The sequence below is a fragment of the Elephas maximus genome, chromosome 1 (genome assembly GCF_024166365.1).
Source record: "Elephas maximus indicus isolate mEleMax1 chromosome 1, mEleMax1 primary haplotype, whole genome shotgun sequence".
Taxonomy (NCBI): Eukaryota; Metazoa; Chordata; class Mammalia; order Proboscidea; family Elephantidae; genus Elephas; species Elephas maximus.
In genome coordinates, this window is record NC_064819.1 from 163,731,551 (window position 1) to 163,755,466 (window position 23,916).

The following is a 23,916-nucleotide window of genomic DNA, read 5'->3' on the forward strand; positions in this document are numbered from 1 at the left end:
AAATAGTGAAGTTGTCAAGGATTACATTTTACTTGGATTCATAATCAATGCCCATGGATGCAGCAGTCAAGAAATCAAATGACATTTTGCGTTGGGCAAGTGTGCTGCAAAAAACCTCTTCAAAGTGTTCAAAAGCAAAGGTGTCACTCTGAGGACTATGTGGTATTTTCAATTGCCTCACATGCATGCGAAAGATGGACAATGAATAAGGGAGACCAAAGAACTGACGCTTTTGAATTATGGTGTTGGTGAAGGATACTGAATATACCACGGACTGTCAAAAGAACAAACAAATCTGTCTTTGAAAAAATACAGCCAGAATGTTTCTTAGAAGAGAAATGGTGAGACTTCCTCTTATGTACTTTGGACATGTTATTAGGGGGGACCAATCCTTGGAGGACATCATGCTTCGTGAAGTAGAGGGTCAGCAAAAAGGGGAAGATAGACTGACACAGTGGCTGCAACAATGGGCTCAAACACAGCAAGGATCATGAGGATGGCGCAAGACCTGGCAGTGTTTTCCTTCTGTTGTACACAGGGTTGCTATGACTTGGAACCAACTTGATAGTACCCAACAACAACAACATATCATAGTCAAAGGATTAATTTCCGTATTTTATAAAGTTATTTAACTTTAAGTTGGTCATAATATTTCCTGGCAATTACACATCATTTCCCTAATCCTCTCATTCTCTGAAATGATTATTCCATACCTTTACCTTTCTAGTCACACTTGCAACGTTTCCTTGCCCACCCTCACTCAAAGTTAATGAGCCTGGCCTCACTGAGAAAACAGAAGCAATCAGAAGAGAATTTCCACATGTTTTCTTCTTGTCTACCCAACTACCAGCTTCTGAACCTTTCTTTTACTTTCTGTGAATGAAACAAATGCCCACGCTCCTGGTTACAGTCATCTCCTCCACCAGCGCATAAGAATCCATCTTCTTTAGCTACTCAATAGCATTACCCCAGCACTTTTCCCATCTCTCTCATATCACCAATTTCTCTCACTATATTATTCCTATATGAGACATACACACTATACTCTGTCCAATCTTAACAAAACCCTCTCCTGGCACCTCTGTCCAGATAGGTTCCCATTTTTCTCATCTCTTTTATATCAAAATTCCTAAAAAATAGCCAATTCTTGCATTTCTAAGTCCTCTCCTCCCATTCTCTCTTAAACCCATTCCATTCAGGAATGTTTCCCTACCACTACTCCAAAACTACTGTGATCAATGTCACCATGACCTCCACATAGCTAAAATCAATGATCAATTCTGAGTTCTTATCTTACTACACCTCTCAGCAACATTACCATGGTTGACTACTCCTGCCTCCTGGAAACACTGGCTTCACTTGGCTTCTAGAATACCACACTCTCTTGGTTCTCCTCCTACCTCACTGGCCTCTCCTGTACTTTGCTTGCTTCTCGTCTGCTGTTTCATCTTCATCTTCTCAAGCTCTATAACTTGTAGTACTCCAGGGTTCTGTTCTTGATTCTCACTCTTCTCATTTGGTACTCTCAACTTTAAACACCTTCTCTATGCTGAAGACTCTTAAATTTATCATCACCAGCCCATACCTCCCTTTGAACTTCAAACTAGTGTATCGAACTGTCTCTTGGATATCTCCAAGAATATGTCCAACAGGAATCTCAAACTTAACACTGCTCCTCCCCTACCTACCAGAAATAAACTTATTTTCCCATAATCTTTCACCTCAGTTACTTATAACTCAATCCTTCCAGTTACTCTGGTCCAAAGCCTTGGAGTTATATGTGAATCTTCTCTCCTTTGTTCTCTTTCTCTCTCTCTTACCACATATTCGATCTGTCTGTATTAAAATACATACATAATTTAACCACTTGTCACCATTTCTGCTACTACTATAACCCTAGTTCAAAGCACTACCCCTCTCACCTTGATTATTATAATACCCTGTCTCCCCTCTTATCCCCCTTTAGTCTAGTCTCAACACAAAAGGCAGACTGGTCCTATTAGAATATAAGTCTGATGAAGTCTGCTCAAAATTCTCCAATGGCTTGCCACTTTCATTCAGCGTAAAAGTGCTTACAAAGATCAACCAAGCCCTAATCCACTTGCCTCTCCACTATCATCGCTCTGCTCTTATTTCCTGCCGCAACTCTCCTTCACTGGACTCCAGCCACACTGGCCTTCTTATTACTCCTTGACATACAAGGTATACTTCCACCCCAGGCCCTTATCTTTGCTGTTCCTTTCTGCCTACAGTGCCTTTCCTCTAGATAACTTTCATGGCTTGCTCCCTTCACCTTCATGTTTTGCTCAAGTATTACTTTCTCAGTGAGTCCTTCCCCGACCACCCAGTTAAACTGTACCTCTCCTTCCATGCTTTGTTTTTCAGTGCAGTATTTATCACTTACTAATTTACCATGTAATTTGCGTACTTAATTTATGTCTCTCTTTCTTCACAATAGAATAAGCTCATAAGGGCAGAGATTTTTGTCCATTTTGTTCATTGTTCACTGATATATCTCCAATACCTAGAATAGTTACCAGCACATGGTAGTCATGCAAATATTTAATAAATGAGTAAATTAATAAAGTGATATAAAAAGCATCAAAACCCGATAAGAACTGAACACATAATAGAAAAATGGGCAAATAATATGATCAGATAGTTCAAGGAAAATGAAACATAAATGGCTCTTAAACACATGAAAAGATGTTCAATCTCACAGATAATAAAAAAATTAAAATTAGGTATCATTTTTTTCACCTATTAAATTGGCAAATATATTAAAATTTATTAACAAGTTCTGTGGATGAGGCTTTGGCAAAACAGGCATACACAGACATTGTTGGTGGGACTATAAATTGGCACAGACTCTTTGGAGGGCAGTTGGCTCTACACATCAAAACTACAAATGCATACATCCTTAACCCAGGAATCCTTCTCAGAATTTATCCCACAGATACACTTGCACACATGCGAAATGACTTATGACAATGTTATTTACTGTCAAATGTTTGCAATAGTAAAGACTGGAAACATCTAAGTGCCTATCAACAGGGGACTGGTTAAAAAATTGGGGTACATATACACTGTGCATTACTTGCAACTACAAAAAAGATAATGAGGAAGCTCTCTTTGTATTTATATTGGAAGCATCCAATATATACTAACCCCACTAACCCACTGTTGTCGAGTCGATTCCGACTCATAGATACTACTAAGTGAAATATGCCAAGTATGGAACAATGTGAATAGTATGCTTAGTTTTGTATATAAAGGAAGTAAACGTATATTAGTATTTTCTTGTATCAGCATAGAGAAACTCTGGAAAAATACAACACAAATGAAACCGACAATGCAGTTTCTCTGGAAGACAGATGGATCCTAGGTACACAGGGAACAGGGTATATGTGAGACTGCATTATATATACTTTTTAGATTTTTGAACAATGTAGATTTATGACCTAGTCAAATAATTATATTAAAAAATCAGATTGAACTACAAAAAGAGAGAAAGAAAGAGAAGGGAGCTGCTATGCAAATTAATGATGCAAATAGACTTTTAGGAGGAATGCATAAATTACTTGAGGCAACATTTTTAAATGAACATGCTGTAACAAAAACATCCACCAAATAGTAAAGCTAATCCCCTAAGAACCTTCTGCAGATATGATTCTATAGGCCTGTTGTGAGTTACTCAAAGTATTTAAAAGTAGTAACATGATGCCTGTTTGAAAATATTTTAGAAGTCATATTTCCTACCGGCTTCTCAAATTGGCCCATATCCCAATTAGTTCAAACGGTGCTTTTCATGTGTGGTAAGTTCTATGACAAATCTCACAGTCTATTAATATTACTGTGTAGGGTGTTAACAGGTATGAAGAATGCATAGTGTGATTTTTTCCTCCCCTACAACATATTAAAGGAAATTTCAAAAATCAAATTTCTTTAAATTGCTTAAACAAATGTTTCCAATAAGGGGGCGAAAAAGACCATCAAATATTACAGCAATCAAGGCTTTTCAGCCATATAAGTTAGGTCATTAAAAACAAGTCTTACCGTACTTCAGCTGGTGTACTTGCAGAATAGGGATTTGCAGAACAAGCCAGAATTCTAATGACTGCTCCAGGATGATAGGTCTCCAGAACATGTACAGCTGTAGGATACACCTGTTGTTCAAAAGCAAGTTCCACATAGTCCTGGCTCTGAAAATTAGGTGGCGTCCTCTTGAATGGCAAGGAAGCACTAGGACATTGATCCCACCATGTTCCATAAGTTCGAAACACAGCTGTCTGAGTGAAGTCACCAGAACTTGGGAATACATTTGGTACACCTGCCAGATTCCACATGGTATAGGACATACTATTCTCACTTCCATAATGGGAACTGAAATCCACTACTTCTTTGGCATACTGGACCACCTCTGCATTGAGAGGGGAAGTCCGGCTGTTTGATTCTATAGTCCTATGGCTGTTCATCATTTCTCCTCTTGTAGCTGTCCTGGCTCGGCGCCGAAGGCATATATAATAAAACATAGTCAGAACTGTTAACATGGGAAAGACTGGTGACATCTAGACGTGAATTATGAAGCTTCGAAAGGTCAGGTGTCCTCAGTACGATGCATGAGCTCTTTGAAGGATGTTCTAAAAAATGAATGGCTTGGTGAAGTAAAATAAATAAGCAGAAAAATGCATGGAAAAGGTAACTAACAGGCTTTTCCCCCAGTGTAATTTCCCAGGACAAAACTCCAAAAAAAACAAGTTTTAAACTGAAAATGTGAATCTCTGGAATAAAGAATTCATCTAATGTATTTCTAAGAAAACTAAATATTATAAATGTATACAATTTTATGCCATATGAGAAACAAAACTGGTATTTAAGGCAATGGAAGATGTATGATCCAAAAAGATCTATTTCATACAAAATTGTACCCATCATTCAACAACCTAAATCCTTGAACTTTTAAAATTAAAATTTAGAACACATGGTGAACCACTAAAATGCTGCCGTAAATTCAGAAGAATTGCTGTAATTTCACATTTTAACAAATGATTTTCTATTAATTATTACTTTCTTCCAAACATGTTAAGTACAGATTTCATAATATGGGAATGTAGCTTTCTGGAGTTGACAGTTAATCCAGACCAACTAAATTAACTGCCTTACACATCACAGATCACCAGACAGTGTTTAATTTATAACTCTTAGCATTATTTTTTGGGGTAGTCCACTGCTGGCTGCCATCTGGTCTGTTGCCAGCTATACTTAGAAATCACTCACCCCAGATTGAATGGTCACAGGATACACAGAGGAAATGCAAAAGTTGGCACTCATCCATGCGGACTGAAATTTGCATTCTGACTTCAGGTACAAAGGCTGAAATATGACATTTTCTTACCTGTAAGACAAAAGTTTCAGAATATATTTTTATTTCCAACTTAAGAAGTCAAATACACCAAAAGATTATTATTATACATAGCCATTTATTAGACATAGTATTCAAATTGTAGCAGGTCACATTTTTCTGAACCTTGTAGACAATTTTGGGTAATTAATATTTTTAAATTTAGCACAAAATATAACAAAAATATACTAATGAATCCTTTCTATATAAAGGTCACAAACCCATAGCTTATGCATCAAACTATGTCTGTAGACACATTTTATTGGCATCAAACAGCTCTGTAAAATTTGAATTAGTTTGCAGCCTTTAACAATCAAGAGGAATCCATGAGAAGAGTCTTGCCTGAGCTCTCCCAGCAGCTGCCATTGTTCCCAGCCAACTCTACTAGCTTATAATCAGGCTTGGCTGCTGTCCACATTGAATAGGTGACTACCTGTCTATATAAATAAGAAATCAAACATACTTATTTTTGTACCTGTAAAGTCTTGAATTTAACTTCTCCTCCGTAAAAGAAGGAAAATGTATTAACTTTTATTTAATAGAGAAATATGTGAGCCTTCCAAAACTTTAGAATTAAGATTGCAAAATATGACTTGCATTAAAGGTCTTTCCCATTCAAATATCTCCAATGGCTTTCTCTAACCTACAAAATATAATCTAAATTCCTTGGCTTGGCATTTCAAGGCTCTATTCAAACTGGATCCATCTCTTGTTGTCTAACAATCAACCCAGTCAAGTTCTAATCGCCCTTCATATTTTAAGTCTCATTTCCTCTATCATTCCTTTTCCAACTACTTTATTCCACATAAGTACACTTTTTATGACTAATAAGGCTTACTCTCTGGAACCTACTGGTTTCCATTTGTATCAGATCTATGTCCTAGCTCCACAAGAGTGGAGATTAGGAGTGCGTTTCTTAAAGGCGGGAATCTAGGCAAACATCTTTATTTTTCACAGTGCTAAGTGTATGTGTAGTAGGCATAAAATGTTTGGTATGTTGCTAGAATGGAGATAAGCAACCAAAAAAAAAGTTTTTTATAAAAGTCTGGAAACATTTAAAATTATGTAACAACATCCCTCCACCTCTCAACCCCAGCCAAATTCAAACACAATGAAATGCTTAATAAAATGTAAATAAAGAGCTGAGCTTGAAACACACAAGGAAAACCCACAGCTGTGAGAAGCAGAGAAGAAAGTCAAACAGAAACTAACTTGACTCATGGAACCAGTTATGGGCCTTAATGGTTAGAAGGGGGCTTTCTGCCACCCAAGCAGAGATTATTCCAAGTCATGGGTCACATTTGGAAGAACCTTCACAAAACCAAGTCTCAGGAAGCCTATCTAGGAAATCAGGAACTATGAAAACTGAACTTACTGGCCGGGAAGCTTGAGGAGGCATGACATCAACTGAGGCAGTGGAGGGAGTCACTAGAGGGAAATTAGAACCCTATTAGGCATTGCCTTAGTTACCAGGTGCTGCTAAAACAGGAATACTTCAAGCGGGTGGCTTTAACAAACAAAAATGTATTTTCTCATAGTTTAGGAGGCTAGAAGTCCGCATTCAGGGCACCAGCTCTAAGAGAAGCCTTTCTCTGTCGGCTCTGGGGGAAGGTCCATGTCATCAATCTTCCCCTAGTCTAGGAGCTTCTCAGAGCTGGGACCCTGGGTTCAAAGAACATACGCTGCTCCAGGCTCTCCTTGCTTGGTGGTAATGAGGTCCTTCTCCTCTCTTCTTGCTTCTCTCTTTTATATCTCAAAAGAGATTGACTCAAGATACAACCTAATCCTGTAGATTGCAACCCTTCTCATTAACATCATAGAGTTTAGGATTTACAACCCACAGGATAAATACATCAGATCACAAAATGGAGAACCACCACACAACACCAGGAATCATGGCCTAGCCAAGTTGACAAACATTTTTGAGGGACATAATTCAATCTGTAACAGGCATGTACCATGCATACAGTATGGACCTAAATTCACATTTCCTTCATGACTTAGGATCACTTCCCCCACCACAAGCAAGCCAAAAAAATATATAGTTTTAAGTAATTCCAAACACTTTAAACTTTAAGGTGTGGTAGGGACAAATGTAGAACCTCTTTGCAAGGATGCTTCCACAACCCAGAGCAGACTAAGCCCTCATAGAAGATGCATCACAGTTAAAAAAAAAAAAAAAAAAAAACCACAGGACACAGGAGAAAATGAACCAAATGGAGGCAGTCAGTAAAGTCAGCAGATGCAGGAAATCTGTAACCCAAGAACAAGAAATAATAGAACAATCTGAATAAGACTTTGTCTGGAGAAGGGTAACAAAGCACCTATTAAAGTAAATAAGATCTTTCTGCAGCACATACTCTTAATGCTGATAAATCATGAGTCAATGAACCAGACTCCCCTCAGGACATGTAACACCGAGTGCTGAAGCGCAGGTAATGTTACGGATGTGGGGAAAAACAATTATCTAGTTATATCACTTCTTTATTCAAACTGTTCACCTACCACGAGTACAAACCTGTCAAAATTTTTTTTACAACTACAAAAATCTCTAATCCTTAGCACCAAAATTTGAGATACAGCTTTTTCTCTTAAAATATATACTTTATTTCAAAATAGGCCTCCAGGTAAATTTAAATGGGTCATTTTCCAAAAAAAAGTTACTTGGTCCTTTTCTTTCTTAAAAGAAAAAGAACCAGTGACATACAGTAGCCCCCCCTTATCTGTGGTTTCATTACCCGTGGTCAGCCCCAGTTCTAAAGTGTTAAACGAGTAGCATAATAAAATCTTGAACCCGGAGACCACATTCACATAACTTTTATTACAGCATGTTGTTATAATTGTTCTATCTTATTAATACTGTTGTCAATCTCTTACTGTACCTAATTTATAAATTAAACTTTATCATCGGTATGGATGCACAGGACAATAGGGTTCAGTATTATCTGCGGTTGCAGGCATCCACAGGAGTCTTAGAATGAATCCCCTGCGAGTAAAGGGGGACTGCTGTAGAGCTAAACTGTAAAAGTAAATCTAGGAAATAAAGAACAACTAAATAACAAGCACCTGACTTAATTGACAGATCAGCTAAATTGGAAGACTGGATGTTGTATTCCTGGGGATCACCATGGGAAGGACAGAAAACTGTTTGCCAAGATGGATGGATAAGTTTCACTGTATAATCTTTGTACATCATTTCTTACTCTATAATCTATGAACTGCTTCAACTAAGCTCCTTCCACTTTCTTTCTAAAACCGTATTAATCATAAGAGTAAAGCAGTTTTATAAAACCAAGGAAGCATCTACAAAATATTATTCATGTGAGCTTTTCTAATCATTTTTGGCAAAATGAAGATTAAGACAAATTGTGAAAATCAAATTCTGTTTGACATACCAAGCCACAAGATTTATAACTATTTACCAGGTGGCTTTTACTATTGTGGGTTATCAGGTAATATTAAATACATTAAGACTGTCATATGGGTTATACAATTTTTAAGTTGTTTTAAAGTTAAATAAAAATTTTTGAAGTAAAATTTTACATTGTGGCAACATACGTGAGTTATAAATTATAAAGAAATGTACATATGTATTATACGTTCATAGTTTAGTACAGAAGAGAAACGCAAAATGGATGCTTTGTTTTTTCTAACTATGGATAAGTGTAATTTTGAGAGTTAATTTTCTGTGAGATAAAGCTAAAAATGATAAAAGAAATTTTTTTTGAAAGAAGAGCAGTGTAAGAATCAATATATTTATTCTTTTCCCTACAGTCTTATTCAATATAACAGAATCTAAAACCTGTTTTTGAAAGTAAATAAGGCATACAAATAAAAAAGCGAAATGTGTAAACCTATTGTTAACACCCTTCATTGATTCTAAACTCCTTCACAATCTACTAAGATGACACACAGAAGTGTTTTGGGGGTGGGGAAGAGCATATGGAGAAGAAAGGATAGCTCCCTCTACTTTTCCCTGGGAAGTGAAGCTGAAAGGGGGAGCAGTGCCACTGTCTCAGGACTCATATGGGCAACAACAACCAATGCAGAAAGCCCAAATTGTCCATGTATGTACTGTCTGGACTTTTGCAAAAGTGTGGAGGTGATTTGGGATAACCAATGAACATCCCAATGGGCAATAAACAAAATGTAAAAGATACAATAACTCTATTTTATGAGGAGAATGGGAATCAAAGACAAAAAGATTTTGGTCCCACTTGACACAAATAAATATCAAATTTGTCCAAGAGGATGATTATAAAATAAACCTTTCAAGAGGTACTTTCTCTTCCAGTTTATTCAAAAAGCTACTTTATAGACTCTCACAACATTTTTAAAAAAAAACAAAAAACATTATTTCCTATCTAACAAAAAGTCAAAATTAGAAATAGGGTGGTCTTTATTAGCTGCTTAACCCAATCAGTAATCAACAATGATTATGGGTTGGGAAAGTCTCCACAACACACTGATCTTTTATACTAGCATAATCTAGGAATATGAAACAACCCTTTTTATTTGTATCATGAGACTTTCATACTCCTTGGGAAACAACTTGCTTTATACATGATTTTATTATAATACAACTTTATTTTCAACCACATCTTTCATATTATAAAATGCTTAACAAAGTTAAATAATACAATTACAAGGAAAGCTGTAACAGTGGAAAAGAGAAATTAAGAGGTATAGACAAGGGAGAACATATGTTTACCACTGAGATTTGAAGTGAGATGGGGAGTCGATGAGGCGGAGAGAAGCAGGATGGCAGGAACTGCAGAGAAGATGGTTTGTGCTTCTGCAGAGGTAAGGGGAGGAAGGAAAAGGACTCTTTGTGAAATAAACAAAGGGAGGCAATGAGAATGAATCAGAGCCAGGACAAGGAAAAGGCTAGGTTGTGGATTGTGATTTTCATGCAACCTGGATGATAATTTTCTTTCAAATCTGGATAACAATTTTAAAACTCAAAAGAGGATTCTCAACTTATATTAAAGTAAAAAGACATGGAAAAAAGATATGACAGACAATAAAGAAGCACAGTCATATTTTGAAAGAAAGTAGTAACACAATTCTCACTTGCAAAATAGTCTACAAAGACATGCTAATAAGTGATAGAGAAAGTAAGGGTTGAGATAGCTTTGCAGGATACCACCAATATGCAACAGAGTGCATAAGATTGTGGCAAATCAAGAAAAAAAGGCCAAACCTTAAATGTTATAATTCATGAATCCTGCTGAAACTGATCAAAAGACACTATTTTGAGAAAAGGGCTTTTCGGGTAGAATCTAAAAATGAAGATATGGGGGAATGGAGGAAAATATCAATGAAGAGTGGAACTGTACCTTAATTTGGTGCAGCATCTGACATAGTCAGCCCCTCTCCTAGTCTTTCCCCTCCAGGCTTCTATACCACCACATGCTCTTAGATCTCCTCCTTCTTCTCAACCTCCTTCCTGGGTCATCTTCCTCCTCATGTCTTTTAAATATATAAGGCTACCATTACAGGAAGGCCTTTTTGATGACATGATATATAAGGACGTTCCCCCTACCTTTGCACTGGTCTATCTCCCTCTCCCTTGCGCTGCCACACCCGAACCCTTGCTGTAGACCCACCAGAATATCTGTGCCCTCAACAGTACTTATGCTTTCACACATCAACATCTTCAAGTCATCAGCTGAGGCTGGGTGGCTCTGGAATGGCCTCTCTTTCTCTGCTCACTGCTTGGCATACTCTCATTCATCCTTCAATGTCAGGTTCATACCTTAATTCACACCATATTCACTACCCACTTTTCCTTTGCTCTTACATTTTGTGTGCCATTTCAGTTATCTGCTGTCTTAGGCTGGGTTCTCCAGAGAAACAAAATTAGTGAAGTGTGTGTGTGTGTATGTAAAAATGTATACATATATATATAAAGAGAGAGAGATTTATCTTAAGAAAATGGCTCACGCAGTTGTAGAGGCTGACAAGTCCCAAGTCCGTGGGTCAGACATCAGGCAGGATGCTTCTCCTGACTCACGTAGCTGCAGGGGCTGACAGACTCAAAATCGGCAGGTCAGATGGCAGGCTGCTGGCTCACAGGCTGTAGAGGCTAATGAATCCAAGATCAGTGGGTAAGACAGGCAAGAATGCCAAGAACTGGAGGTCAGATGATGACGAGCCAGATGCAGGGTGCCAAGCAAGAGGAAGCTTTGTCCCCACGTCTGTATATATACTGGATGCAGGCCACATCCCCAAAGAAACTTCCCTTACAACTGATTTGCTGATCACATCTTGGAGTATTTCCACATCATTACATAACTGTCAAACCACTGAGAATCACAGTGCAGACAATATATTTCTCTACCCCAATACACTATGAATTCCTCAAGTTCAGAGAATGTGCCTTCATTATAACCATACGCTTGGGGCCTAACACATCATATACGCTCAATAAACATTTGTTCTATTTTTGGGATCAAGCCTGGCAGAGTAGATGGCATGAAGAGAATTAAAATAAATGAGCTTAAAATCAGCACCAGAAACTAAATCTATGACTCTTCAAGGTAAAGCACATGTAGACCAATAAATGAAGCAAAAAAGTTTCATATCTTGATATAGAGAAAAAGAAGGAAAAAAAATGGATAATAAAAACTGAAACACAGTAGGTAAGAATCAAATGTAAGAACTTCTCTGAAGCCATCCAGGAAGGAATAGTATACATATTGAAATCTGACTGTTCAAAGAGAATATAAAAAAGTGGTAACTTTTATTAGTACAAAAGAAGTCACTGAATACATAAGAGAGACTTGACTCTGGCCACAAAGACACTCTGATTGAAATTAAAGATTGATTCATGAGAGAGATGATTGGAGAGGTAAAAGAAAACTATTTCTTCAAATACAATGATTTTTTAACACTCCAAATCTATATTAAGACCATAGGTTGATTATGGAGAACTGGAAAAGGTATGGGAGAAAAAGAAGTTCCTTAAGAAAAAGGGGAGGTGGGAGAGATAACCTAAGAGCAAGAAGAGACAGGCCAAGAGAGGTGATAATATAAGAGCAAGGACAAAAAAAGACAGGCTAATATCATTCTGGTGTTAGATACATTGGTGAAGAGCAAAGGCTGAGTGTTAGCAAAAGCATTTTTTTTTTCTTCATCATAACTATTTACCTTCCCATTGTACTATACGCTTAAAACTAATACATTATAAAAATGTAAGTGTCAGTCAGGAAACTACTGGGGCTGGTATCTTACCACTTTATGTGTGCCCTCTTCCTCTAAGTAAATTCTCCTCCAGTTAAAACATGTCTATTATATTTTTTAATTAATAAGGATCTGATGCAAAACAAATGGGTGGAATTCTTCACTGAACCAAGTGAATCAACAGGAATAAAACAGCCTCCTGTCTGGTCTAAAAGCTTCTTGAAAATCTAGGCAAACGAATCAGAAGGGAGATAGCAGGAGATCCAGCCAGGAAGAGGCCCCAACGCTCTAGACGCAGATAACCAAGATGTAAGTACAAGAAGTTAAGGATAGTCTATAACGCAGTTACCACATGAGCAGCAAAGATGCTCAGGCCTGGATGCTGAAAGGGTGTAATGTGTCTGGAAGCCTGAACTTATCCAAAAAACAAAAACTGCCCTAAAGAAATTAGCAAGAGAACAAGTAATGAAAATGCACAGGGGAAAAGCGAAGTAAAAGGGGATGGGTGATGAAGAAAGAAGTAAAGCCCAAAAGGACTAAAGGCAGAGGGATAATCTTGAAAACCAGAGATGTAAACATCATCTTTCCCTCTTCCAAGAATCCTGGTAGAGCTCGAAAATGCAAAGTTGTGACAGAAAAAGTCTGGAACACAGCAGGCTCTTCAAAAACTTCTGCTAAGTTGGTGAACAAACGGCAGTGACTAAGCCAAAGAATTCAGGCTAGGAATAAACTTGTCGGAAAAAGAGATAAGATTTAGAATCAATTTAACCTAGAAATTGATAACAGGTCATTCTACAGATCTTAGAAGAAATACAACCAGAAAGTTTCTTAGAGTGAGGATGGCAAGGCTGTGATTCGCTTACTTTGCCAACGCCATCAGGAAAAAAACCAATCACCAGAAAAGGACATCATGTTTGCTAAAGTAGAAGGCCAATGAAAAGGAGGAAAACCTTCAATGAGAGGAGCCTTGGTAGTGCAGTAGTTAAGAGGTATGGCTGCTAACCAAAAGGTCAGCAGTTCAAATCCACCGGCCACTCCTTGGAAACCCTATGGGGCAGTTCTACTCTGTCCTATAGGATCGCTATGAGTCAGAATCAACTCGAAGGCAACAGGTTTTTTTCCTTAATGAGATGGATTGACACAATAGCTGCAATAATGGACTCAAACAATCACGAAGATGGCATTCTGTTACGCATAAGGTCACCATGAGTCAGAGCTGACTGGATGGCAACTAACAAAAATTCGACAGAATGACTTCTCTTTTCTTTTTCTGTCCTAGACTGTCTAAAAAGCATATCTAAATTTCTGAAATATGTCCAATACAATTATTAGTAGCAAAAAAGCAAGAAAAGGAATTACAGGAGTCAGTGCTTTAAAAAAGTACTGACTTTAAAAAGCAAAAGAGCAGTGCTGTAGGATGAATGAATGATGATTTTCTGACACAAACCAAAAAAACCAAACCTGTTGCCATCAAATTGGTTCCAACTCACAGCGACCCTACAGGACAGAGAACTGCCCCATAGGGTTTCCAATGAGTGGCTGGTGGATTTGAACTGCAATCTTTTGGTTAGCAGCTTACCACTTAACCACTGCGCCACCAGGACTCCTTTCTGACACAATGAAGATGGAAATCCTCTTCTTGTCCTAGGTACTATCTCACAAATTGACAAGGAAGGGCATGTTTCAAATTACACAAGGTATAATATAAGGCACCACAGATACAGATGTCACAGGCTACTACGACATCTATATTTTCCCTTTTCTCTTCATCATTTAATGATGGGTAATAAACCATCTAAATGGAAGAACTGTGAATTTAGAATAACCTTAAGCCTTTAGCAGATACATAAGGTGTATTTAACTAAAAGTTGAAATATTAAAAACTAAGGATATATGGTTGAGGGTAATTTTTACGGACCTAATGAAGACAGAAAAAAAGTTACCTCCATCTAGCTATTAAGATCATACTAATCATGTGAATTTATATTAGCCAAATACTGGCTATACATCTTTGTATGTTGAAACAAAGAACAGTTCACCTAATAAAAATACACTGAATTCACAGTTAGCCTTCCTAACAAAAACTCAAGTACAATATCACAGGGATGTCATTACTAGCCATTTAGGCTAAAAGGGCAAATTACAAAAAATGGTGTACTATTAACTTCGGTTATAATTTACATTCCAAAAATGTATCCCATTTTAAGCATAGAGTTCAATGACCCATATAGCCATCACCAAAATCAAAATATAGAACATTTCCATCAGTCCAAAGGGTTCCCTGGTGCCCTGGTTATCCCTTTCAATGAATTCACTCCCTCATCCATTCCCTGCACCAGGCAAACACTGATCTTTTTGTCACTACGTATCAGACTGTCATTTATTCTAGAGTTTCATATAAATGGAACAACTCTTTTGTGGCTAATTTTTCTTAGCATATCTTTGAGACATACATACATCAGTAGTTTGCTCCTATTACTGAATTATGGATATATCTATTCGTTTGTAGATGGACATTCAGGTTGTTACTAGTTTTTGCCCATTGTGAATAAAGCTGAATGGATGTATGGATGTATCTATTCATTTGTTGATGGACATTCAGGTTGTTACTAGTTTTTGTCCGTTGTGAATAAAGCTGAATGAATATTAATGTACAAGTAATTTCATTCGGGTGAATACCAGGTTGTGGGATTGCTGGGTCTTGTGTAAATGTACGTCTAACTTTAAAAGAAACTACCAAATCCTTTGAGAATGGCTGTACCATTTCACACTTCCACCAGCAATGTATGAGGGTTCAGTTGCTCCACATCTTCACCTATCAGTTGGTATTTTCAGTCTTTAGCCATTCTAGTAGGTGGGTGGAGCCCTGGTGGTTCCGTGCTTAAGAGCTCGGCTGCAAACCAAAAGGTCGGCAGTTAGAATTCACCAGTCTCTCCTTGGAAACTCTATGGGGAAGCTCTACTCTGTCCTATAGATCCAGTATGAACCGGAATCAATTCAGTAGCACCAGGTTTGGTTTGCTTTAGTAGGTGGGTGGTGGCACCTCATGGTTTTAAATTGTATTTTTCAATTGGCAAATGAACGTAGCACCTTTTTACATGCTTGTCATTTGTATTTTCTTTAGTTAAATGTCTATTTTGCCCATATTTTGTATCAGACTTTGTTTCCTTATTATTTGAGTTCATGTTTTTGTTTTTGTCATATTTTCTAGATATAAGCTCTTCATCACATATACGTTCTACATTTTCTCCCAAACAGTGCTTGCTTTTTCATTTTCATGATATTATCTTTTAAAGAGGAAGAGTTTCTGACTTTTATTAAGCACAATTTATCATGTTTTTTCTTGTATGGTATATTTTTATGTGTCCAAATCTAAGAACTCTTGGCCTAGCCCAAGGTCACAAAGATTTTCTATTTTTTTTCCTACAAATTTTATAGTTTTAGTTCTTACATTAAATCTATAACCTACCTCAATTTTGTGTATGGTATGAAGTTTTTTTTTTTTTGCATATACTTTTTTATTTTCCTATCTCTTCTTTTAGATTGACTTAATTTTTATTGTTCTATTTTTATCTCCACTATTGGTCTTGTTTAATTTCTTCTCTCAGCAATGTTTTGTATTTTCAATGTACAAGTCTTACAAATATTTTGCTACATTTATGCCTAATTATTTCATGTTTTTAATGCTACTGTAACCTTTTTTAAGTTTTAGTTGTTCACTACTAGTATACAGAAATATAGTTGGTTTTTGTACACAGTCACGTGTCACTTAATGTTCGTGATACATCCCGTGAAAAAGGACATCTTGGATTTTGTGTGAACACCATACTATACACAGACAGTCCCCAGATTACAAAGGAGTTCCAATCCTACGTCTGTATTTAAGTTGAATTTGTACATAAGTTGGAACAGTTAGGTATAGTTCGTATCTAACATCAGTCAAAGGTTTGTCTTCGTATATACTATATAGTGTACCTTTCTATGCGTAAAAAAATTAAAGAAACACTTCCAAATACACTAAAACATCTTTAAAATACTATGGTAACAGTAATAATAATGTTTTGATGCACACTGCAAAGTGGTGCCCATTTGTTATTATGAACCATTGTATGTATCTCAAATTTTTAATACAATAGGCTTTAAGGGGGTTGGTTTGTAACTATGGGTTGTACTTAAATAGGACATTTGTAACCCGGGGACCAAGGACGTAAATGTGGTCAGATATCGCCTGAACGGATGTTATGTAGCATGACTGTAATGATTTTGTATTCTGCGTAGATAAAAACAGTCTTATATACACAAGCACATAAAGTGCAGTCTCAGTCACACAAAATGCTTCGTGTCAAATAAGTCACACACAACATGCTGAGAAATTCCACAAATTCGCTATTTTGTGAAATGTCATTTTTGTTCTGAATCTCTACCTAGGAGCAATAAAATGCTCTAATAATCATAGAGATTCTTTTATTCACTCATGCAAGTTCTGATGGCGTATTGAAAGTACAGAGTGCTCAGTGTGCAGAGTAGGGAAAAGGAAACGTCTCACTCACACATACATTTTTAAAATGTACCAACAAAAGTCATTATCTATATACACGCAAGAAAATAGAAAAAAATAGAATACGTGTTGGTCATTACTTGTAAATTAAATTATCTTACACTTTTTTATTAAATAATGCAAGCAAAAATCTATGAGTAAGAATTTGACAGCATGAAACATACAAATATCAGACAAATCTGACAGTGTCTTTGGTAACAGTTTTAGATACTTCAGACCAGTGGAAAGAATGTATATAGTAGACTTAGAATTATCAATTTCTAAAATGGAACTGAGTAATAAGCTATCATTAAAAACATAAAAATATAGTTGCAGATACACCAAGCTGGCCATCAGCTGAATATATTTTTAAAACCTGAAACATTTTACTCAAGAGTGGTATTAAACTTAGTTTCACAAGGGTCAATCCTGGGACAGATAGAATTTAATATCTTAAACCTGGGAACAGTTAATCACAGAGTAATCAAATTTTAAGATGATACCACATCGGATGCTGCAAACACTGCCAGGGAGAATGCAAACTGGTATAACCACTTTGAAAACAGTTTGGTAGTTTACTATAAAATTCAAAAGATCTTTACCAAATGATCCAAGAATCCCACTCCTAGGTATTTAGCTGAACGTACTGAAAATCTGCATTCAAATAAAAGCTTATATACAAATGTGTACAGCAACTTTATGCATAATCACCCCAAACTGGAAACATCCAAGATGTCCTTCAACACATGAATGCATAAATAATGGTGTATCTGTACAACGAAGTAATACTCAGTAATAAATAGAAACGAACTACTGATTCAGGAAATAGCATAGACGAATCTTGAATGCATTTTGCTAAGTGAAAGAAGCCAGATCCCAAAGCTTCCATATTATGATTTCATTTATATGATACTTCTCAAAAGGCCAAACTATAGGGAAGGGAAACAAATTAGTGGTTGCCACGGGGTAGAGGAGGAGAGAGGAGTTAACTGCACTAACTACAAAGGGGCTGCACAAAGGAATTTTTTGGGTGAGGGAACTGCTCTGTATACTTTATCTTTAGTCTTCATTTGTTTTGGACCAAATGATGAGTCAAGTTAGAGATATAATGCCCTTGTTTATGGGTATCCTTGTTTATTTGTTTTCAACCAGCATACTCTAAAGGACATCTACCAGTTGGCATGTTCTAATATTTGGAAAATCAAGTCCCACTTCTCTATGGCACCAAACTATAAGGATCAATCCAAACTGAGTTATTATCAGATCTGTTCCTCTCTGTCCCACTTCTGTTCTGACACCAGATACACATGCAACATTTCTTCCTCTGACTCTAACCACCCGGAATTAGGTCAGACCTCACAAGTTAAAGGGCACAGTCCTCTAGACTGCCAAGTCTGCCCAAGACCTCAGATGCCAGCTGCAAGCTTGGGTATCCCCACAACACCCTCACTTTTGACCTGCTGGCTACAAATTTGGGGTTTTCTCAATACTCTTTCAGGATGCCACCATAAATTCAGCAGTCCCCAGCCTTCTCTCTTCTGACCTATTGGTTCTCACTACTTCCTTGGGCTTGATAATTCACTAGAAGGACTCATAGAACTCAGGAAAGCACTATACTTACAATTATAGTTTTACTAAAGCAAAAAGGATACAAATGAAGATGCATTGGCAAGGTCTGGAAGGGTACCCTACAAACTCATTCCCCTCCCACATGCACCAACGTCTATTACCAAGCCCTCAAAACTTCTATGTCCAGAGCCTTTGCTTGTTGTTGTTAGCTGCCATCGAGTTGATTCTGACTCACAGTGACCCCATATATAGAGAGTAGAACTGCTCCATAGGGTTTTCAAGGCTGTGAACTCTTGGAAGCAGACTGCCAGGCCTATCTCTGAGTGGCTCTGGACTGCCAATCTTTTGGCTAGTAGTCGAGCACTTAGCCATCTGTGCCACCCAGACACTCCCTACAGCCTTTATTGGGGCCTCATCATGTACGTTTGATATATTGAATAATGTCCTCTTCTCAGATCAGCTGATATCAGCTGTGGGTCTTCCTGCCCTGGCCAGCCCCCACCTGAATCACCTTGTATTAGCTTAAATCCTCAGGTATGGCCTGGAGGCCTCATGAAACATACCTCAGTCATTGAGGAAATTCCAACATTTTATAGGTTATCTCTCAGGAATCAAGGAAAAGACAAAATCCTTTGGGTAGAGTTAAATTCTTTACTCCACACCTACCCACTCATCATGCCCAAGGCAAAGCCTGTTCAAGAACCCCAATCACTCACCTGACACTGACCCTCATGATTTCTGAAGGATTCCAGACCAGAAACAAATTAGTCAAGATGGATCTGCATGTTATACATGAGTGAAGTTAGCCATCTTACAGACAACTGAAACGTTTCAACAAACAGATGCAGCGCTGGAAGTATTCATTCGTCTATGCCGAGAAATCTGGAAGACAGCTACCTTGCCAACCAACTGGAAAATATCCATACTTCTGCCCATCCCAAAGAAAGGTAATCCAACAGAATGAGGAAATTATTGAACGATATCATTAATAGCACACACAAGTAAAACTCTGCTGAAGATCATTCAAACGCAGTTGCAGCAGTACATCAACAGGGAACTGACAAAAATTCAAGTCGGATTCAGAAGAGGACATGGAACAAGGGATATCATTGCTGATGTCAGATGAATCTTGGCTGAAAGCAAAGAACACCAGAAAGATGTTTACCTGTGTTTTATTGACTATGCAAAGGCATTTGACTGTGTGGATCATGACAGATTATGGATAACATTGCAAAGAATGAGAATTCCAGAACACTTAATTGTGCTCATGCAGAAGCTGTACATTGACCAAGAGGCAGTTGTTTGGACAGAACGAGGGCATACTGAGTGGTTTAAAGTCAGGGAAGGTGTGCGTCAGGATTGTATCCTTTCACCATACTTATTCAATCTGTATGCCAAGCAAATAATCCGAGAAGCCGGACTATTTGAAGAACGTGTCATCAGGATCAGGTGAGGACTCGTGACACAACCTTGTTTGCTAAAAGTGAAAAGGACTTGAAGCAAGATCAAAGACCACAGCCTTCAGTATGGATTATACTTCAACATAAAGAAAATAAAAATCCTCACAACTGGATCAATAAGCAACTTCAGGATAAATGGAAAAAACACTGAAGTCATCAAGGATTTCATTTAAAGTGGATCCACAATCAATGCCCAGGGAAGCAGTAGTCAAGAAATCAAAAGATGCATTGCACTGGGCAAATCTACTGCAAAAGACCTCTTTATTCATTCAAAAGCAAAGATATCACTTTAAGGGCTAAGGTGTGCCTGAACCAAGCCGTTATGTTGTCAATCGCCTTGTATGCATGCAAGAGCTGGACAGTGAATAAGGAAGACCTAAGAAGAACTGAATATACCGTGGACTGCCAGAAGAAAGAACAAATCTGTCTTGGAAGAGGTACGGCCAGAATGCTCCCTAGAAGCAAGGATGGTGAGACTTCGTCTCCCGTATCTTGGACATGTTATCAGGAGAGACCAGTTCCTGGAGAAGGACATCATGCTTAGTAGAGGGTCAGCAAAAAAGAGGAAGACCCTCAACAAGATGGACTGACACAGTGGCTGCAACAAGGGGCTCCAGGAGAACAACGACTGCAAGGATAAGGCAGGACAGGGCAGTGTTTCATTCTGCTGTACTCCGGGTTGCTATGAGTTGGAACCGACTGGACAGCACCTAACAACAACAAACAATTAAAGGAAATGGTCTTCAATAAAAGTGAATGCAAACATTAGTTGAAAAATAATTATTATCCTTAGTGTGCTGACACGGTGTGTTGTTATCAGCTGCTGTGGAGTCCGCCCAGACTCATGGCGACCCCAGTGTCTCAGTTATCTAGTGGCACTAAAACAGAAATACCACAAGTGGATGGCTTTAGCAAACAGAATTTTTATTCTCTTGCAGTCTAGGAGTCTAGAAGTCCAAATTCAGGGTGCCAGCTCCAGGGAAAGGCTTTCTCTCTCTGTCAGCTCTGGGGGAAGGTCCTTGTCATCAACCTTCCTTTGGGTCTAGGAGTTTCTCAGTGCAGGGACCCCGGGGTCCAAAGGATGCGCTCTTCTCCTGGCCCTTCTTTCTTGGTGGTATGAGGTCCCTCTCCTCTCTGCTCACTTCTTTTGTATCTCAAGAGCTTGACTCAAGACACAACCTAATCCTGTAGACTGCATCCCTCCTCATTAACATTATATAGATTAGGATTTGTAATACACAGGAAAATTGTATCAGGTCACAAAATGGGGGAGAGCCACACAATACTGGAAATCATGGCCTAGCCAAGCTGACATATTTTGGAGGGACACGATTGAATCCAATAACACCCAGGAACAATGGGATCGGACTGTTGTGACTCACGTGGTTTTCGTGAGTTGATTTTTTAGAAGTAGATTGCCAGACCTTTCTTCCTAGTCTCAGTCTGGAGGCTCCTGTTCAGCATCACAGCAACACACAAACCTCCACTGACTGACAGGTGGTGGCGCATTTGAGGTACACTGGCCAGGAATCTATCCCAGGTCCCCGTACGGGAGGTAAGAATTCTACTACTGAACCACTACTGCCCTCACGAATCCCCCCAAAATAGAGATCAGTACTCAAAAAAGAAATGTGAAAAGAAGAATCCAATTTAATAAACAATTAAAATGACTACTACGAGGTACCATCATCCACCTGTCAGTTTATCATACATGGTGGCTTGGTGCTACCATTCCAAATACCAGCAGGGTCACCATGGTGGAGAGGTTTCTGCAGAACATCCAGTCTAAGACATACTAGGAAAGAAAGGCTAGCGATCTACTTCACAAAGTCAGCAATGAAAACCCTACTGATCACGACAAATTATTATGCTGGAAGATGAGGCCCCTAGGTTGCAAGGCACTCAAAATACAGTGTCTGCAAAATAGCCTTGTGCATACCAGTCAGCCTGAAGACGCCGCAGAATCTGACAACGTTTTGTTCTGATGTACATCAGTGGGACCCCACGCCACGTAACAAGCCACAACTATGGGGTAATTCATATTGTGACTAGAAAGACAAGTACACTGCACCTTTCCCCCAAGAACTTAATAAAGGACTAGGTGAGCGTTGACGTGTCTGGATAATCTCCCTCTACTCATCCAGTGGATACAATATATAGTATAGAAGGAGAGAAGATGAAGTGAGCTTGAAGAAAAAATGAGTTTAGGAAATTGCACAGTGCAAGGAGGAATCAGTAAGACAAGCTGAGTTCTTCGCCTGAACAGAGATGCCAGCACCTGGTGTTAATGAGTCCTCCAGGGCATAAAGCCAGACAGAGACACAACTACCTGACCCCAGGTTTATGCATATTTTTCTAATTATTTGTATTAATTCGATAAGCGAATGCATCCCAAGGCTTTGTGGCAATAAGCATTTGGGAAACCATTAATGAAATCCAAAACCACCCGCCCTGCAAACATCCTGACAAGCAGATCAAGTGGGTGGTCATCATCATCTAACACACCCCTAAACATAGAAACAAGCTTGCAGCCAGGAACTGTGTGGCAACCCTGAGGAAACAACACACGGGCCAGGTTAGAAAAAACCATACTGTGTTAACAGGAAGTCAACAGGCACATGAGCAACAAGTATACAGACGACAGGCAGGTGGCCGACTGCACCGCGGACGGGTCTGGGCTAACTGCAGAGTTCGCGCTGGAAACAACCCTGCGCCACGCGCGGACGCCGGGGCCGGGCCTCGCGCCCTGCAGGCGGACTAGTGCAGAGAAGCAAAGCCCAAGACACGTACGCTGTTTTCCGGGTCTCGGGCAAGCGCGGCCGGGCGGCACGGAGAGGCAGCCGGCGGAGGCCTGGGCCCGGCGCCCAGGCTCCCGAAGCGCGCCGCCCCGCCCCCAGCACCGAAGGAAGAAGACGGAGACACGCAGGAGGGAGAAGTCAAGTCAGGACCGTAACCTGCAGGGTCCGGGGAAGGCGCGCGCCGCGGGCTTCACCAGCGACCTGACGGCGCCGGGAGGCCCGGGCGCGGGGGGCGGCTCCCAGACTCCCGCGCTTCGGCGCGAGCGCTTGCGAGCAAGCCCAGCGCCACCCGGAAGGAAGAGGCAGAGGCCCGAGGAGGGGCGGGGCCGGGAAGGAGGTCGGGCTCCGCTGGGCCGACGGTGCTCCGGCTCTGGCCCGCCCGCTCCAAGGCCGAGGGCGGAGCTTCTTTCTGGCCTCCCTGGCCCTACAAATTGCCCAGTTACTCCACCGCGGGCAGTGGTTGCAGATCCTTGGCGAAATAATTTCTCCGTAGTTTAGCGCCAGCCCATTTGTGGGCTGTTAGCGTTTCTTCATTCCAGAGTTGGTGGATCAGGTGACTGATAGGGATTATGGATGGATCCTCAGAGGAGAAGTGGAATACTTGTTGTAGGCGCTCTGCATGCTTCTCCCAAGTTTGCAAACTCTATCCTGCCCCAGATATAAATCCTTCCTGCAAGTTCATTCCCTTCCCAATATTCAGAACGCCGTGACTATTACCTCTGATGAAGAAAACGCTCACAGGATCACTTACTCAGGCATTTTTAGTTACTTTAAGTAAATAAGTCTCCTTCCTTTAGCTTGAGCCGTATTCATCCGATTACAAGTTTCCATTAAGACGGGAAAACATTTAATAAAGAGAGATTAAGCGACAAACTACTTGCCATCTAACTGCTCCTAAAAAGCAAAATAGTAAGGACTTATTTGTATATTTACTTATAAACTATATACAGGAACTGAGCTAGTAAA

The 23,916-nt window shown here is 39.2% G+C and overlaps 1 protein-coding gene across 8 annotated transcripts in view; it reads right to left on the reverse strand.

The window, feature by feature from the left end:
* The window catches only part of FBXL4 (F-box and leucine rich repeat protein 4), an 88,713-nt gene extending 65,457 nt beyond the window's left edge, over window positions 1-23,256 (reverse strand). For 2 of the 8 annotated variants that reach the window (XM_049897709.1, XM_049897646.1), the window contains exons 1-3: window positions 22,943-23,256; window positions 5,278-5,395; window positions 4,057-4,640 (exon numbers count right to left, since the gene is read on the reverse strand). In XM_049897709.1, coding sequence (XP_049753666.1) covers window positions 4,057-4,568 — 512 coding nt within the window. In that variant the 5' untranslated portion in view covers window positions 4,569-4,640; window positions 5,278-5,395; window positions 22,943-23,256. Of the gene's footprint in view, window positions 1-4,056; window positions 4,641-5,277; window positions 5,396-6,776; window positions 6,830-11,347; window positions 11,982-22,942 lie in introns of those variants that run through there. The other 6 variants (XM_049897681.1, XM_049897663.1, XM_049897655.1 and 3 more) reach the window with 6 other exon arrangements.
* Between the last annotated feature and the right edge of the window lie 660 nt (window positions 23,257-23,916).